The sequence below is a fragment of the Delphinus delphis genome, chromosome 14, assembly GCF_949987515.2.
Source record: "Delphinus delphis chromosome 14, mDelDel1.2, whole genome shotgun sequence".
Classification (NCBI taxonomy): domain Eukaryota; kingdom Metazoa; phylum Chordata; class Mammalia; order Artiodactyla; family Delphinidae; genus Delphinus; species Delphinus delphis.
Window position 1 is genome coordinate 9,414,242 of NC_082696.1, and position 18,963 is coordinate 9,433,204.

The 18,963-nt window shown below is 53.6% G+C and overlaps 1 protein-coding gene across 1 annotated transcript in view; it reads right to left on the reverse strand.

The window, feature by feature from the left end:
* Positions 1–18,963, reverse strand: part of SYNJ2 (synaptojanin 2) — a 97,526-nt gene that overhangs the window by 49,652 nt on the left and 28,911 nt on the right. The window contains exons 2-4 of the mRNA XM_060029713.1: positions 15,459–15,545; positions 6,354–6,624; positions 2,425–2,650 (exon numbers count right to left, since the gene is read on the reverse strand). Coding sequence (XP_059885696.1) covers positions 2,425–2,650; positions 6,354–6,624; positions 15,459–15,545 — 584 coding nt within the window. The remainder of the gene's footprint in view (positions 1–2,424; positions 2,651–6,353; positions 6,625–15,458; positions 15,546–18,963) is intronic.

The window sequence follows — 18,963 nt, forward strand, 5'->3', positions numbered from 1 at the left end:
AAGTCCGCCTGCCGGTGCAGGGGACGCGGGTTCGTGCCCCGGTCTGGGAAGATCCCACATGCCGTGGAGCGGCTGGGCCCGTGAGCCATGGCCGCTGAGCCTGCGCGTCCGGAGCCTGTGCTCCGCAACGGGAGAGGCCACAACAGTGAGGGGCCCGCGTACCGCAAAAAACAACAGTATGTTGAAAGCCTAACCCCCAACACCTGGGAATGTGACCTTACTTGGAGATAAGAGCCGTTGCAGATGCAATTAGTTAAGAAAGGTCAGGTTGGAGTAGGCTGGGCCCTCAATCCAATATGCCTGGTGTCCTTATGTAAAGGGGAGAAACACACACACGCAGGGAGAAGATGCCACGTGGTGCTGGAGCCAGATGGGAGTGACGCTGCCACCGCCGGGGCGTCAGAAGCTGCCAGTGGGAAGGCTCCTCCCCCAGAGGCTTCAGAAGGAGCGCGGCGGTGCGCACGCCCTGATCTCGGGCTCTGGCCTCCAGGACTGGGAGACAATACATTTCAGTCCTTTTCAGCACTGCCCCCACTCCCACCATTTGCGGTGCTCGTGACGGCAGTTCCAGGAAACCACTACGTCTTCTTACATTTTCAGTGTTAAAACGTCTTATCGTTTAGGAACAGACAGTGATAAGGAGGACAGTTGCTTTATCAATGACTTGCTTGACAAGTAGATGGGACCCCAATTTTTAAAAAACTGGTTGAAATCCAAAAAAATCTAAGGGGCACTAAACAAGGTACTCTCTGCCCGAGGGCGGGATGGGGAACGAGGCGAAGGCTGAACCGCAGGGGCTCGCTCCAGGGCTGCCCCCGGAAACCTCCTAAATCCTGCTCAGTTACCAGGTTCAGGGTCTCTGGTATTTTGATTCGTCCAAAAATGCTTTGCATCTTTGGCCCCCACTTCCCAGCACAGCGCTCAGCCTGTGGCAGGTGAAAAGTAATTAAGATCTGTGGAATGAATTGAATGGTGCAAAGACTAATGACACAAGGATAAAGACCGGGATGGAACACTGTGAGGAAGGCCCCCATCTGGGGGCTGCGTTTTCTCTGTCATTTTTAACCAGGTGTTTATTTACCAGCCGTGTCTATGTCCAGGAGAGCTGAAGTCACAGGCAAGAAATTGCCCCTCTGCTCATCTTCAGGCTGCTGACTGGCATCCCCCTACTCAGCATCTGACCCCAAGAGGACCCTCCCCGCTCTGTGCCCTCCGAAAGCCCAGGCAGGTCCAGCTCACACACGGAAGGCAAGTGCTCAAATCTGTGCTGAATTAAACTGGCTAAAGTCCTGGTAGGAAACACCTGTCGCAGCTGCAGCCGTAAGAGGGGATGCAAAGTCCCATCAGCACTAAACAAACACGGGCTGCTTGCAGCTTGACACCCACAGCAATACTACACCTGTGCCTTTCATGGGCTATCCTTTGATTTATTCTATCAGTTAGTCTACACGGTGGTATTATCCTACTGTGTAGGATAACATCGCATGTTAGCATGTTCGCAAAAAAATCACCTGTTAGCAAAAAAATAATAATAATAATAAATAAAGCAGCTGTAAGACAGCATCTCTGGGAATGAGAACAGAATTTAGGGGGGAAAAAGTCAATCAGAAATTAAGCAGAAGGTTCTATTCCACGGAGCTGCTGCCTCACACGCAGATTTCACAACTCCCAGCTGCTAAGACTTGCTTCCAGGAGGAAGCTTCAGTGGATCTAGAATGAAAAATAACTTCCTTCTCTCATCCTGCCATTATTCAGCTACTTACTTTTGTCTTAAAAAGATTTTCAAACCTTATTGGTTCATTTGTCAGCTGCTCTCTGAATAACCACCACCCTTCGGGATATCACGGCAAAAATTCCTTCTTCTTTTTAGGAAATACCCCCGGGTAAGCAACGCTTTTCCAGCGTGAGAAGAGAATCAAAAAAGATACAGCATGCAGGGACTTCTCTGGTGGCGCAGTGGTTAAGAATCCGCCTGCCAATGCAGGGGACACGGGTTCGAGCCCTGGTCCGGGAAGATCCCACGTGCCGCAGAGCAACTAAGCCCCAAGCCACAAACTACTGAGCCCGTGTGCCACAACTACTGAAGCCCACGTGCCTAGAGCCTGTGCTCCACAACAAGAAAAGCCACCGCCATGAGAAGCCCGCGCACCGCGACAAAGAGTAGCCCCCGCTCGCCACAACCAGAGAAAGCCCGCACACAGCAACAAAGACCCAACGCGGCCAAAAATACATAAATAAGTGTATTAAAAGAAAAGATACAGCATGCAAACCCGAGGCCACATTTGCAAACAGAGCCCTATGTGCTCCTGGGAGAGCGAGGAGCCACGAAAACGCCTCCAGCACCCCCGCCTCCAACGGAAACAAGTTTGCACAGGTTCCTCTGCTCTGAACCAGCGGGGGCCACGGGCCGGCCTGGGCACTGACCTGCTCCGTCTCCACGAAGTTGGACACATGGCCGTCGTCGTTCACGCCTCGGGTGTGGAAGCGAGCACCGGCACGCTCGCAGCTGATACGGGAGACGAGGCAGGCCTTGGCCTGCTTGTGAGAGGCGTACACCGTGCGGACGGCCACCACCCCGCAGATGACCTTCAGCAGCCAGTCACAGCAGCGCACCTGGTGCTGCCTCAGGGGCACGTGCAGCAGCTGGTTCCTGCAAAACAGAGCCCACAGCGGTTCAGGCCGCCTCACATCCTCGAGGGAACACCGTGCCCAAAGCAAGTCGGGGAGGTGCCCAGGGGCTGCCTTCCCACACTGCACACTCCCCATGAACTCCACACTCGGGACACACAGCCTAGGACGTGCGTGTGCTTCCGAGACACCCCAAACGGCAGGGCCACGGAGACACGTGCAGCAGGAAAGGGCTAGGAGTCCTTTCCTGAAGCTACTCCCAGGCGTCAGTATCAGTGAATGGAATCCAGGTACAGGTGTGAGTCAGTCACAGGCCTTTCAGGGAATCTCAGAGAAGCCTCTGTTTACACTGATGGCCTCTGCAGTTTTTGATAATGAATCCCATCAGTAAAAATTTAATCATGCTTTACGATGACAGGATAGTGATAAATGATAACATGACAAATCATAAAATAATTAAATATATGCATGCTTACATGCTTACTTAAATTATATTCAGGTCCCACAAGGTGAATGTAATGAGAGCATTACAAAGCAATGGATGATAAATAAATGGGATGAGAGGAACATAAAACCTAATGAAAGTTCTAGTACTTCCTCCCCATACCCAGTGGATTGTTCTGGGTCCCTGGCATCCACGGTGATAATCATGGGGATAAAGGCCAACGTTTATCAAGGGCACCGAGCACCGTTCTACGTGCTTTGGGACGGATCAACTCACTTCATCCTTGAAACAGCCCTGTGTACCAGGTGTTATCATTCACCCCATTTTACAGATGAAGAAACTGAGGCACAGAAGAGAAGTACTCGCCCAAGGTCACAGCGCCAGGAAGCGGTAGCATGGAGTTGGAGCTGTGCTCTTCACCCCGAGCCTCTCCTGCTGAAGGCCCTACCTTGACAGCTGCACCTGTGCATGGCCACACCCTGCTCTCATCTCTCACTCGCTCGGCCTCCCCAGCGCCCACTGGAGCTTACTGAGCAGGCAAGTGGTTGCTCTGAGAAGTGGGGCTCGGAGGGCGTGCACGGGCCTCAGGCTTCTTCCGGGCTCCACACAGTTCACCCAGGGGACCCAAGCAGTGCCGTTCCGAGGCCCCTAACACGCTCCCCAGGAGGCAGGAACCACCACAGGGTAGCAAGCTAATCTAGGTCACAATGCCCTATTTGTTTAAAAAAGGCAGCATGATTCCTGCCCTAAGCAGCTCTCTCCTTTCTGGAGAAGTGTGCCGTGAGCTCTGACGTCTCAGGCGGCTTCTCCAAGTGGCAAGAGGCAGCCACTCCCTGCTCTCAGGCCAGCCTCCCCGACGTGACCACGTGGGCACTAAGAGACACCCCCCCGCCCCAGGAGCAGGGCCATGCCTGACCTCTCACACCAGGGCGCTGGTCTGCCTAAAGAATGATGAGCATGAAGCATTACTTTACAAAAACACCTTCCCCTCTTCTGAAACCCTCTCTAAAATTCAGATGATAAACCATCTTTAGTCATCCCCATATGAAATCAGAATCAAAGGAAGGCCTCCAGAATATTCCAGGGTCTTCCAGCCACACGGCTATGGCTGCCATCAGTCACTAGGGGTCAGGAGAAGGAACCGTTTGCCAAACAGACAGCTCTAAATAATCCTGTCTGTAGTCACACTGGCCTGATCCCCTGTGGGAGGACAGCTCACATCCTTGAAGGAAGAAACCCAAACCTACAAAGGAAAACAGCCTGCGTCTCCTTCCAGGACTGGATGGTACTAGGAAGCAACGATCGGTGGGGAACAGTAACCAGCCCAGAAAAATGCCTTCACCCCGCTGTACACCAGCCATGTTCAGCGCTGACCCCATCTGACTCCAGATGTGGGTTCAGACCTTGAACACCGCACCCCAAATGGTGGGTTCAGGCCATCAAGCCCGTGACCACGCAAGCTGGGGCTGACTCAGCTGTGGTCAGCTCCATGGGTGCCGCCCTGAGCCCAAACACCACGCCCTGGAGTGTGGGATGGCCCAGCAGCCTCGCACCTCCAGAGCCCAAGACAGTCTAGTGTGCACTTGGGGCCTCCCGCTCCCCAAGCCCCTTCCGCCTTCACCCTGTGATTCTCTGCTTTGTCTTCTTTGTGGATCTCAAATCTCCAACCACAGAGCTGGCATCAGGAGGCCTGAGAAGAGCAGGTACAAAGGGCAATCCAGGCACCCAACAAATGTTACAGCCTCTGAGACCCCTAGCCTCGGCTCATCAGACAGTCCCAGCTGAAAAGGAGCCCCCGGCCTAAGAAAGACCCCTCATACCCCACAGCCCCTGCATCCCTGAGCTTGGCTGCCTTCAGGGGCACGTGCACCTGCAAAATGGAACTAGTGATTCACAGACACACCATCCCCTGCACCTGTTACTCAGAGTGTGGTCCTCAAACCAGCAGCAATGGCGTCACCATTGGCTCCTTGCTAGAAAGGCCGAGTCTCGGGCCCCAGCCCAGCCCTGCTCCGTCAAAATCTGCATTTTAACAAGATCAGCAGGAGACTCACACGCTTGAAGTTTGAGCATGCTACTGCCCCCCAAACTCAACAAAACCAGAGAACCTAAGAAGATTTGGTGGGGCAGGGAGTACGGGGACACATGGAAGGATATGGCGAACCCCCTTTCTCCAAATGGAAGTCAGGAACTCACTCGTGGGAGTCCAAGCACCAAGCTAAGTACACTTACCTGGTGATGGAAACCTATGACCTCCTCTGTTTGGGTAAGGGAGGGATGAATAAATAAAGGGCGCAAAGAAGCCTCATCAGTCCTGACTCAGGGCTAGAAACTGGGGTAGCCCCAAAGGCCAGCACTGGAATCTAGGAACGCCTCATTATGTGAGGTGTACTGGAACAATTTCTACAGCGGGATTTTCATCACTTTTGCTTCTGACTCTTATCTCCTGGTAAATCTGAGGGGAACAGCTCCATTGCATGTGAATCGCTGTACCCCCCTGGCTCTTTCACAGGACTGGTGAGGGTCATGACCCCTGGAGCCCAGAAAGGGAGATAATTTACATATTTATAGGGTCATCCACACTAGCTAGTCCCTGAAGGAGCGCCCAGATGACCCTAAACATACAGAAACCCAACCACTTTTGCCTGGGCTTCTGGTCTGTCTTATCACACTACTGCACACCACCTTGGCAGGATGACTCAGTTTTGCCGTTGATACAACTGGTTTGGTTTCGTGATTAACAGCATGGGATCTGGAGCCAGATGCCTGGGTTCAAATTCCCTCTGTTATTCAAGCCTCAGTCTCCTTACCTGTAAAATGGGGATAACAGACCCTACCTCATTGGTTACTATGTGGATTACGTGAGTTATGACCCCCAGAGAACTTAGAACAGTGCTTTAGAAATGTCGGTGGTAAATGTCTGTAGGCTGGAGGATAACCAGGAGAACTGAGGGGCCCAGGGGCCAGGGAAGCACTGAGCACAGGCCCAGGCACTTGGGAGAAACCGGGAGACGCTGCCACTTGTGCTCTTTACTTATGGAGCAGATTTTCCTTCCTAAGTCTGCATTAAACCATGTTGAACACCCTCCCCGACCCCTGGTGGGGAGTGGGGCTTGTTTGCCTCTCATTGTGCGGAGAGTGAGCGGGCACAGATCACAGCTCTCACAGGTGACCGAGGTGCCGGGGATGATGCGAAGTGGAGATCAAGGATGCAGGCGCCCATCGGAGCCCGCCCTCCATGTAAGCTGTGGGCAGGAGAGCCCGGGCCCCAGGGCCTCACCAGAAGAAGGAGTTGCCCCACTCGGAGCTGTCATCGCCCTGCTTCTGTGCCCGGACAGTGAGGTCAAAGCAAGACCCATCGTTGGGCCACGAGAAGTAGAAGACCCCTGAGTTGAGGATCTTCCTCAAGGCTGTGAGGCGGTCCTCCTCCTTGGCCTCTTCCTGAAGTGGGTAAAAGTCGGTGGCGGTGATTTTGTAGATTTCGGCCTCTGGAATTCTGCCCACAGATGTGCAGCCCGTCACCAAAACCAGGAAGCTCAGGGAGGTGCCACCTGGAAGGGAGTGAGACGTGGGGGCTGAGGATCACGGGCGGCAGAGCAGCGGGCGGTGACGCGGGTGATGGGCAGCCGGGCTTTCGGCTGCAACCACGCAACTTCCTGTTCTCGCCTTTGCATCCCCCAGACCTCGCCTTCCTAAACTCCGTGGCTCAGGGGTCCGCCCTGTCACCTGAGCCCGAAGCCTGGAGCCGTGGTTCCAGAGCCCGGCCCCTGTCCAGCAGCGGCAGCGTCACCTGCAGCCTGTTAGAAATGTGAGTTCTCGGCACCACCCAGGCCTCTGGGGCCGGGCCAGCAGGCTGCGCTTACCAAGCCCAGGTGGTCCTGCTGCCCTCCAGAGTCTGCCTGGAGCCTTCCCAGCCCCACACCTCAAGCCTCTCAAATCCACCCTCCCCACGAATCCTCAGGGCCCCAGCCGGAGTCAGTCCTCCAAGCTCCATCGCCGGAGCGGCCTCCCAAACCCGCTTGATCGCAGACCTCCCTCCTTTGCTGAAATCCTTCCAGGCTCCCACTTGCCCACAGGGCTGAAGGGGGAACATCTGGGAGGTCCGAGCCACTCCTGCCCACCTCCTGCCCCTTCCCACACACAGCGCCCAGGGTCCAGCAGCTTTTACAGGCCGTCTCTGCAGCTCCTCAAATGCACCCTTGCACCCCTGGGCCTCTGCCAGCGAGGCCTTCCTCAACTCCCTCCCCAGTCACCTTCCCACCCTCAGCCTCTAGACCAGCAAGAGCCTTCCCAACGCCTCTACCCAGACCCCTTCCCAGGAGAACTCCTCTCCGCCCTCCTGGGGTGAGGTCGGCAGCACCTCCTCCAGGGAGGCTTCCCTGCTCTCCCAAGACACTGCTGGGTGTCCCTTCTAAGGGCTAAGTGGTAGCCCTCGTCACACACAAAGCTAACAGCCTCCTTCCCTGCGTGTGTCCCCCAGTAGATTGGGGGTTCCTTAAGGGCAGGGCTCTGTTTGGTTGTCATATCCCAGCATCCTGGCATTGCATACGGCAAGTGTTTGACAAACACTTCCTAAATAGGCCAATGAGAGAGCAGCTCGAGCCTCCCCTCCCCCGGTGAAAGGTTACCCCAACCAGTGCGGACCCCACTGCCAGGAGGAGGACACACCCCTCTCCGGGGATGCCACCACACCATCCATGGCTGTTTTCTGTTCCAAGGCAATGCTTTACTCTGGGGACAGTGGGGACACTGCCCCATAGTCCCCTTTCTCAGGAGAAGGCCCAGGAGATAAGTTGGGTAACGAGCCTTTAGGGGCTGGTGTGATTCTGGTCCAGAGCACACTCCTCCCAGCCTACTGAGGTTTAAAGGACCTGATCCCACCCAGATCTACTCCAAATGTTCAGTGGTCATTATCCAGAGCAATGGTGGTCAGCGTCCTTAGATCTCTGGACACTTTGCTAAGACCCCTAAGACTGCCAACTCCACTGCTCACTTATGCTAGGCTCCTTCCTCACACTGAATGAGAAAAAGAGTCCTGCTGGGGGTCGGGTAACATCCGGTTTTTATTAAAGAGCCCTTCATTTGATAAATAGGTCACCACTCGTACCAGGCCTACCGGGGGTTGGGGGTCACATACAATAGGCAACCATACTGGCTCGTATCCCACGTCTCCAGTCACATGATCAGGAAATCATTTTGAAACAACAAGAATAAGGCAGTTATGCTGTGGACAGTGCCAGGTGTCAGGGGGCTGAGTTTCTTAAGCAGAACAGGCGTCGTTTCTGGAAGACAGGTGGGGTTTATGTGCGGTTGACATCCTCAAATACCAGCCTCACAAATACAAATACTACCCCAGCCTGTGCTAGAACCAGTGCCCCTGCATCCCATCTGCCTCCTCCGGTGGGCTCGGCACGGGGCGAAGCAGAGTTCGAGAACTGTCCCCTTGCAGTGGCCAGAGGACAGCCCGGTGGGCTAGGCCGCGAGCCCAAGATTACTCTGGAGGGGGTGGGTTCCAGGGGTGGCACGGAAAATTCTACTTTACGTCTCTCCCTCCGAGTCATGAAGTGGGTTTCTGGTACCACTTCCTCAACAGCCTCTGCGTCGGGGGACCGAGTCCCTGGCAAGAGTTCCAGGGTGCTCCGAAGACAGCACGCACTTCCTGCGCAGGGCAGTGGCCCGGGGGAGGCGTGGGGCGGGCGTGCAACTGCAGGCGTGAAAAGGCTCTTGAAATATATGAGCGCAAAGGGAAGGGGCCGCCACCACCGAGGCGTCGGGCTCCCGAGTCCTGGGACGAGGGGCTCAGGAGAGGGTGAAGAATAAGAAGAGCCACCGTGTGGGAGCACGCGGGAAGCAGATGCTTACCGTGTGCAGGGCACCATTCCACACACTTCCTCCCAGCACCCCCATGAGGGAGGTACAATTTTTAGCCCCATTCAAAGGAAGGGAGACAGAGGCGCAGGGAGGGTGAGTAGCCTGCCCGAGGTGGCACAGCGGGGAGGTGGGATTCGAATCCACTTTCTGGCTATCCCACCCGGGCAAGTTACTCAAGCCAAGTCTGGTTCCAGAGCCGGTGCTCTTAACCGTGTCCTTGCAGAAGTATGGCCAACCTGCCTAACAGCGCTGCTATCTGACACAAGAGACTGTCCCCGGGGAGCTGAATCACCCGCCCGGTGCACAGCTGGTCTGTGTTGGACCAAGATGCAAACGTGGGTCTCACCTTGGCACAGGCTCCATCTGACCGTAAGGTCCAGCGGCCTTCAACTTCGGCTGTTGTCTCTCTAAGAACTGTGGTTGACCAATGCACCTCTCGCTCACTTTCAAATTGACACCAGAAGGGCTCACTATTAGTTTAAATGGTTGTGAGTGATATATTTTCCATCACGTGCTAAATGCTGACATGTAAAACCGTCGTGGGCCTCTTTACCAGCGTCCGGTGGAATCTAGACGGTGATTCGTACTCTCCGTCATCTATTGTTTAAAGGAATCCATGAACAAGATCTTCTTTAACAGACGGGATTTTCCCTCCTATTTCCAGTCCACTCTCCCCACAGAGCTTCATCCTAATGTAACATTTTGTGCTTCACCTGACCATATTGTACAGCAATTGGATTCTGCAGCTCCCCGTCTCCAAAAAGAGTGGCTTCTGGCTTGAGTTATCACTCAGGCAATGATTTTTAGTACACGATTGGTCAAACGATGTAAACGAAACATTTTTGTTAAATAATTGTTTCATAGAAAAAGTAAAGATTTGTCGGAAAGGCTTCTCTTAATGGGATGGATGGGACTTACAGTTCGTGGATAAATATTATTTATTGAAGGAATGAAACTATCAATAGATTCTATGGCAAGTCTAGTTCTATTTTCCATTTTTATAGCAGTAAACACTAAGAGACCTCGTTTACATTAATAAATAGGTGGGAACAGAAAGAGCTTCATTATAGAAACGTCACTCAACCCTTCAAAATCCTTCTGAGCTACACGTTAAAGAAAAAGAAATCACAATATTCTATCAACAAAGTTACTGTTAATGCTGTCAGCTGATGCCCCAACTACTTCCATTTTGTGGAAGGCAAACAATTGACTATCATCTGGCTTGTCAACAAATCTGCTACCTAGTCATTGAGGTGACTGGCCTCCTCAACTGCTGACAGTATTCTGAACTGTCCCTGTGTTTGGCACCCTAGAGGCATTTACTGCTGAAGCAGCTCACCACAGTGAGATTCCGGGCAGGGGAAAGGTAAGAGAGCAGACAGGTGGCTGTGGATGGAACAGAGAGGGTGAGAAACCGGCCCCTCATCACAGGACATGTTTAGGCAAACCGATTCCTGGAAGGAGTGGAGGGCTTGGAAACTGTTCTCCTCAGATCGAACCATGTCCTGCACTGTGGACTGTCTCTGTGACCCCCAGAAGAACAGCCCTAGGCCTCCGTCCCTCCAGGAGGGGGACCTGCCCGGCCTGCTCAGCCTGGCAGGGGTCACTCCAGCCCTGGCATCACCCCGTCTACCCATCTGTGTAACAGCCCCTGTGCTCTCGTGCACTGCAGGAGACACGGGTTGGGGGTGGTACCGTGAGGATGCTGTTAGCCTGTGATCCCACACAGAAGGCGTCTCTAGGGGTAAAAGTGAGGCCGGTGGGACGCGCCACCCCGCCCCCCACCCCGGCGCGTGAGAAATCCCCTCTGCCGTCACCTTGAGCACGGGATCCAAGCTGTGTTTCCGGTAACCCAGGATCAATTTTCTCACGGCCCAGAAGTAAACTGGGCCTGGGACGGGGGTGGGGATGTCTCAGAAGTCATTAGTCAAGGCTGAGTCCAGGGGCTTGAAACCAGTTAGGGCCTTGTAGCAAGGCAAAGACAAAAGCCAAGCTTGCCTTGGCCTCAGAAGACGGGGCTCTGGGCTCTGCACGCCTCCAATGGCCTCTGGGGCCTCAGACAAGTCCCAGGCCCTCTCTGGGCACCAGATGGGCTCCCCGTCCCTTCCAGCTCCAACACTCTGATTCCAGTGCTCTGGCCCAAGCAAGACCATGCCTGGGTGAGAGGTTGCCGGCCAGAGTCAGGTGAGGAGGAGGTGAGGGCAAGAAATGGGTCACAGGCCAAAAAGACACACCACAACCAGGAGAGGTCACACCCGCACACAGAGGCAGCCTGAGTGTGCAGCGTGGGGCAACGGAATGCAACCAACTCGATATATATACTTGTTCACGGGGACAGGGCTTCAGTCTGGGAAGATGAAAAACGTTCAAGAGACGGATGGTGGTGACGGTTGCACAACAATGTGAACGTCCTTCGTGCCACTGACCTGTACGCTTAAAACTGCTTAAAATGGTAAATTTTATCTTATGAATATTTTACCCCAATTTTAAAAAGCCTCCAAAACCTCAATATCGATGTAGAAATCCTCTCCCTCAAAGCCCAGCTCCAAGTCAGAGCTGCCCAGGAGAAACCCCGACCCCTGCAGTGCCAGGGTCCGAGCCTCCTCTGTGGCCACCTGTCGTCCATCATCTGGCTGGGAAGGGCGGGCGCTGGAGTCCCGATGAGTCAGGGGCAGACACAATGGTTCATTCAGGGACAAGGCTGGGCATTTTCTGTGCCGGGTTTTCTCTGTGTTTGCTCGGCCTCGGAGTTCTCTCCCCGGCCAGGTGCGTACTGATCTCAACCCTGGGTGCCTACAAACTGTCTTACCTACTCGTCTGCTTGTAGAGGATACTCTCAGATCCGTGAACATGGGACTCAGGGAGCCTAGGCTTCCCCAGCTGTGAAGTGATGAGCTGCGGCCGGAGGAGCCCGGAGCTCCCGCCCCTACCCCTTACCAACGAGCTCAGAATTCTAATGATCTGTATCCACCTGCTCATCTCAAGTACCTCTTTATCCTTCCCTGCCAAGAAGATGAGAGCAGTGAAGGCAGTGGTGCGCTGGCAGCTTTCACCAGCTCCCGGGAGCCAGCGGAGCACATCACAGCCCAATGCCACACTGGCCTGAAGTCAGCCGCGGTGGGTGCATTTACACCACAGAAATTGGCAAACGCGACCTGTCAGGGAGCTCCCCAGAGAGCTGGAAGTCAAACAGTGGAGAGCACACCACTGGGTGTAAGGATTAAAATAAATTATTACAACTGATGGCCATCCCCTTTCAAGACTTGCTGGAGGACACTGCCTTCCCCAAATCTCAAAGGCTCAGAGACTCAAAATTCCCTCTCCAGAGACGTTCCATTCTGCGGTGACTGCCCAGAGAAGTCAGCCCTCGACTGGCCTGGGCAGACTAACCACCACCAGGAGCCCCTGACCGGAAGGCACTCAGCCTGGGCCACATACCTAGTTCTCCCAGAAAGACCCACCCCTGCAGGACAGCCTCCCCCAACACTCAGTACCCAAGTTCAGTCCATGTTCATTCTCTCATGTAAGCCCCTTCAGAACTATGCAAGATAGACTTGAGGCAGTTTTCCTGCTTTTAGAGGAAATTAGAAATTAAATTAACTAGGTCAGTCTGCTGAGAAGCCGAAACTAGATTTGAGGAGGGCTATCTGGCGGAAGGTTTACAGGACTGCCATGTACAGTTTCACAGGCTGTGCACTGCACAACTCCAGGAGACGCAATTCATTAGAGACCTCAATTTCTTCAACTCCTGAAGCTATGAAATAGAGAGGCCTTGAGAGCTTAGGTGAAAAGGGAGTTAAATCCCTATAATCATTGGGATAAACTCTTTCCATAGCTATACCCTCACTCTCTATGCTTTGTACCGTGTATGTGTCAGGAAGCCCAGCTCCGGGGCTTACTGCGGGGGCTCCACCCGCTTCCTGCTGCCATTTCAGAGAGGAAGGAGGGATTTTGGCTCTCCACGAAAATCTACAAACCTGTATATGTTTCTTAATTTCTAACATAAAAGGCTATTTTCACTGAGGTAGATTGAAACTGAACAACTGCCCCAAGTTAAGAGCCTGAGGGGAAGTCTCTCTCTTTGTACAGAGGCCTTCAGCCTAAGAAAATCAAAAGGGGCGGCCGACTCCCACTCGGGCTGGTTGTCTCGGTAGCAAATGAAAGTTGGAATTTCACTCTGTGCTGCTGACACCCTCCCCAGGTGGGGAAAAAAACAAAACAGACCATAGTCCTGGGGTGGGGACTTGCAGTGGGAAAAGAAATTCAAGTTAAAGCCAAACACTCCTCAGTGTAGCCAAAGGGAATTTGAAAAACTCAATACGAGGCCCAATCCTTCCATCCTTCAGATACCCTGGGCACTTTCAGAAATGTGTTGAGAAAGGCCAAATAATCCTGACATTCCAAAAGTCAAACGCATTCTCACCACGCTCAGGGAGCCGTCACAGCCCACCCTGCAGGGTGACGCTGGTGGGCAGGGCTGAGGGGATTCAGAGCACACCAGAAATGGGGGCTGGGGACCAGAGGCTGTGCTCACTCACCCCTCGGGGGAGGGTGGAGGGCTGCAGGCGGGGAGGATGGCCTTGTCCAGGGCAGCTTTGGGAGTTGGTCACCTCCCTCCACTCCCTGCCCCGGGATGAGCCTGCTGCAGCTGGGCACCCGCAGACACCCTGGCTCACTCTGACAATGTCTCTGGGGGCTGCCACCCTTCCCAGTTAGGACCAGTTCCCTGGATCTGACCTCAAATCATAGCCCAGGAAGAAAAGCTTTGCCCTGGAATGTGGGGAAGGTACTGCCTTCCTGGCCTTGAAATCTCAGCCTTTCTGTTCCTTCCAGGACAGAACAGCCTAGTGGTTGAAGGAAGCCGCTGTAGCCAGAAAGCAAGAGTTTAAACCCCAGTCGTCACTTGAGGACTGCCCGACTTCGGGCTAGTGACATATGAGAAATGGACCATTAATTTATGTACAAGAAGAATGTTGCCAAGTATAACTAGGATGCCAACAACTGTAACATATCTTAAATGTCCAGGTGTTGTAATATAAAAACTGTGTCACAGCATAGATGAAATACAACGCTTAAGCTCTCTGTCAGTCACAGTCCCTACCTCATAGGTTGTTGGGAGAGCTGAGTTAATAAATTTAAACACTTAAAACAGTGCTAGCTCAGAGTAAGCACCATGTAAGGTTAGCTGTCATCCTCATTTCCTCATGACTGAGGAAAGGCCACAGGAATTTTTCATAACCTCAGAAAAAAAACTGCTGCAGCGGAAAAAATCTACAGAAACCCTTGGCAGGCAGCACATCTTCATGAAAAAAGCAAGGGTCTGGAGGCGGCTAGATCCAGGTTTGAATCCTACCTAAGCTTCTTAGGCAAGCTCCTTTTACCCTCTGAGTCTGTTTCCTTTACTGAAAACGAGGATAAAGATGCCGTATCACACTGACTTGTTTTTAGGATTAAAGAATCTAATGTCTACTTAGCCACTGGCACAAAACAGACATTGAATAAGTGCATTTTGTCACGAGGGTACTGAATGCTTTTCCTAAACACTGTTGGGAGATGATCAATGTCATCATCATAGTTCAGAAAAAAAACATCCCACTAAAGAAAAGACCAGAAAAGTAACAGCAAACAACAGGGCTGTTCTGTCAGCTTTCAAAATCCTCAATCCAGGAAAACAGCTGCTCCGTGGACGTGGAGATGCACGCGCTCAGCTCGGGAAGAGCCTGCGTTTGGTGAACTCACAGCCTCTTCTGGTCTTGGCCCCGTAAGTCCTCGGAGACACTCAGCTGTAAATGAGGCAGCCGAGAGGGGAGGAAGGACACGGGGGCTGCAGCCCCAGAAGTGCACCAGGGCTCCCAAGAGGTCTAGGAGCGCAGAGGTGAGCCAGGGGTCCCACACGGAGGCGGTGGCACCCCACCCCAGCCTACGGCTCCGCCCCTCGAGTATCACGCCGAGCAGGATGCCCACTTGCTCCTGTAATTCTCTGTCCCTTCTAGTCACACTACACAGCCCAGCTCTGAAGATCTTTCCGTTGCTCTCGCTCACACCCACCCTTGGTGCCCGACGGTCAGGTGCTGGTGGCTTTTCTCTCCTAGCCAACAACGCGCCGTCCCAGCTCCTCTCCCTCAAGACACACCCAGCAAGTCCAGGGGCTCCGGGCCTCTGACCGCCACCCCATCTGGAACACAGATCTCTTGTAAACAACAAACAAGCCCCTGGGTTGAGCCCTCCACCTCCAGACCAGGCTGGAAAACCTTAGATCCTGGTGGGCACGCGATGAAGGTGAGCTTCCTCTGCAGCCAGGGCGCGAAGCACCCCTGGCAGGACCAGGCTGCGCTCACCTGGACCTCCTGCCCACTCGGCGAAAGAAACATTTTAAAGGATGATAACAGTTAAAATAGAACGCCTAAATCCCACAGTCTTTCCACACTAACATAAAGAGAGGCTCTGCCCGGCACCAGAAATCTATCTAGCCAGGGGGGTCTGACAGCTGCTGCCCCTCGGAGTGGGTACTCACCGGACTTCAACCTGAGCTCCCCCAGGCAGCCATAAGCATCAGTGAGCTTTCCATACTGGCCTTTAATGACCTCCTTTTCTTCTGGAGCTGGGGAAGAAACACAGCACAGACAGCATCAGCTGAGCCTCCTGTTGGAGTTCATTCACTGCAGCTTCCAATGCAGCTCCCACCCACTCGGAAAAGAAAACGCAGAGACAATAGCTCGGCCCCAAGTAATATTTGTGGAGGTCTGAGGATCAGCAAATCACTGAGCTGCAGTAACTCAGACCTCCCCACCGAAAGCTTGCTCTCTGGAAGCTCCGACAGCTGCCTGCGGGCTGGAGAGGCAGAGGGGAGTCCCCGGCTGGCAGACGTGAGTGTGAGGGTTCGAGCCCGGGCCAGTTGCTGCAGGCCGGCCCCGTCCCTCTGCGCCGCAGTCCACATGCTCAGGAACAGCAGTGAGTCATCACTCCCTGATGGGGAGGACCGTCCTTCTTAACTATCATCCACCGGAGGCTGCGTCGTTCAAGTGCCCACCTGCCCCCAGGGACCAGCTAACACATGGGGGCTAAGCAGGAGGCCTGGGGCCAGTGAACCCCAAGGCAGGCTGATGAACAGAGGCCCCGGGTCTTCAGCAGTTACTGGGAACGCCCAGGGCGAGACCCAGCCCGGTGCAAAAGCGAAGGCAGAAAAACTGACAGAGAGAAAGGCTGTTAGAAGCAGGGAGCCCTGAACCTTGACGATGATGCCGCAGACGCCACTGGAGATGCCGTCGGCTGTTACAGGGGCCAGGCCTTTGTACCCCTTTCTCAGAAGAATGTTTCTAAATGCACAGGACAAGACATAAACGTGGATGGATCCTCAAATAAGGGCCTGGCAAACACCATTAGGGAGACTTACGAGGAAAGCAGTTCCTCAGCCTCAACTGAGTTCATCTACTGAGTTGGCCAAAAAGTCCGTTCGGGTGTTTCCATACCATCTTATGAAAAACCCGAACGGACTTTTTGGCCGATCCAATAATACAAGGGCTCTCCACCTGGGGAGACAGAGGAAGGCCTGGGCAGATACCGGAGCTTCACGGATAGCTTGTGGGGGAATCCGTACGATCTCTAAAATTGTACGCACAATTGTTGATGTATATTTTTATGAGGCTTAGATCCATAATTTTCATCAGAATCTCCAAGGAGTTACATGGTTAAGTTATATGGTTAAAAACCAGTTCAATAAATGACATTTTCCTCCAACGGTCATGTGAATTTTTCTAATTGATTAGGTTTTTTTTTGGTGGGGGGGATCAGGGAGAAGAGTAACCTGAAGGTAACTACCATAGCCCTGCCGACTCCATCGACTTGCCGCAGAGGATGTGGGACAGCTGGGAGGCGGTGGAATGATGTATTAGTCTCCACCGCCGCGGTAACAAATGACCCACCACATGCTCAGTGGCCCAAGACAACACAAATTTGTGATCTTATAATTCTGCTTGTCCGAAGTCTCTGAAATGGGTTTCACCGGGTTAAAATCGAGAGGTCAAAAGGATGGGGTTGCCTCTGGAGGCCCTAGAAGAGAAGCCATCCCCCTGCCTTTTGCAGCCTTTAGAGTCCCCTGCAGTCCTTGGCTACTGGCTGCTTCCTTACTCTCCAAAGCCAGCAATCGCATCACTCTGATATCTGCTTCCATCTTCATACCTCATTCTCTCTCCTTCTCCTGCCTCCCTCTTCCATCTGTTAAGGACCGTTGTGAGTACACTGGGCCCCCAGATGACCCCAAACAATCTCCCATCTCAAGGCCCTTAACGTAATCACATCTGCAAAGCCCCTTCTGCCACGTGTAGTAACTTTCACAGGAACTGGGGATTAGGGTGTGGACGTCCGAGGGGCCCCAGATGGATACAACCCAGTTCCTGGAGCCTCTCCTCCCCGAGTCTATTCTCTGCTCAGGGTGGTGACAAACCCGCCATTAAGGGACGGGCCCTGGGCCCTGGGCCCTGGAGCCCTCCTGGAAGTGGCCTGCTCCCTGCTCTAGGACACGTGAAGCCCTAGGACAGGTAAAGCCTGTGAAATCCCAACCCCACAGATGGAAGCGAACTGCCCCTTGCAGGCCCTGTTCGGGGCCACGCATGGTGTCTCCCAGTCTAACCAGGGAGAGGCCTGGTCCTCACCTCGGGGGACAAGTTGCTCAATGCAAGAGAATAATTCTGACACGAAAAAGTCATATTTTAACCCTCAGAGACTTACAAAGCCTTTGAACAGAACCCTGAAGCCGGAGTATCATCTGGGTCTCACTTTGCTGACCCTAAAACATGGTGGTCTTTGTGCATTCATGCACCTCTGCAAATAGTCCCGACCGAATAAACAAAACCCCGGGAAACTGCCAGCCAAAGTTAATGTGGTCAAATCCACACTTCAGAGGTGGGAACAGGGCTTCAGGAGAAGCCGTGGAAACAGACTGACCCCTTGCCCTGCTGGATCACAGAGGACAAGCCCGCACACCATGTCCCCCACCCCTGCGCTGGGAAAATTAAACAAACACAAACAAAAAAGACTTTTCATCCTATTTTAAAAACAAAGAAGCACAACGCCACCAGGCCACTTTGTCCCATTCAAATCCTGTAAATGATTGACTCCTGAATATATAATCAACACCATTATCCCCGACGTTCACACGTGGTTCACACGGCAGGTCACGACCTTAGTGCACGTGACAGTCCTGGGAGATGCTTTTGCTCCACCACAAACAGACTGACGGTAAACCAACCAGGTGGCCTGAAACATCGAACTTTCTCAGCTCTCGGTTCCGGAGCCTGGAAGTCTGGAAGCAAGGTGTCAGCGGGCCACACTTCCTCTGGAGGCCCCCGGGGAGGGTCCTCTCGCCTTGTCCTGGCTTGTGGCGGTGGCCATCCATCTTGGCCTTCCTCAGCTTGCCGCTGCGTCACTCCAACCCCTGCCTGCATCGTCACGTGGCTGTCTTCTCCCCGTGTGGCTCTGTGTCTCTCTCCTCTTGTAAGGACACCCATCACACCGGATTTGGGGCCCCCTCCAGGATGACCTCCATTCAACCTAACGAATTACACCTGCAATGACCCTATTTCCAAATAAGGTCACATTCCGGGGTACCCTCTTAAAGCCCAGACTGCCGGCAAACCGTCTCTCCTTTTCTCCACGCCCTCCTCTCCGAGGCCCCTTCTGACCCCTGCAACGTGGAAGCAGGATGCGTCCCATCCCTGTGACGCAGGCCCCCTCGCGGCCCTCACAGCCCCACCTGCAGCACTCCCGGAGGCCTGGCCTCCCAGGCAGCCTGTTCGAAAACTGCCCAACATGCCGCCTGCCCCAAATAACTGTTTCCTCACTTAGTGTCGAAGGAAGAAGAAATCCATTTTGCTCTTCAAGAGGGAGCTCACAAATCAGATACATACAGGCCTCAGGCAGGTAATGAACGAGTGAAGCTTCTGGAGGGGCCCTGGGCGACCAGAGGACACACGCCCCTGCTGATGGGGGCTCACGGTCCGTTCCCACCCTGTTACCCCAGG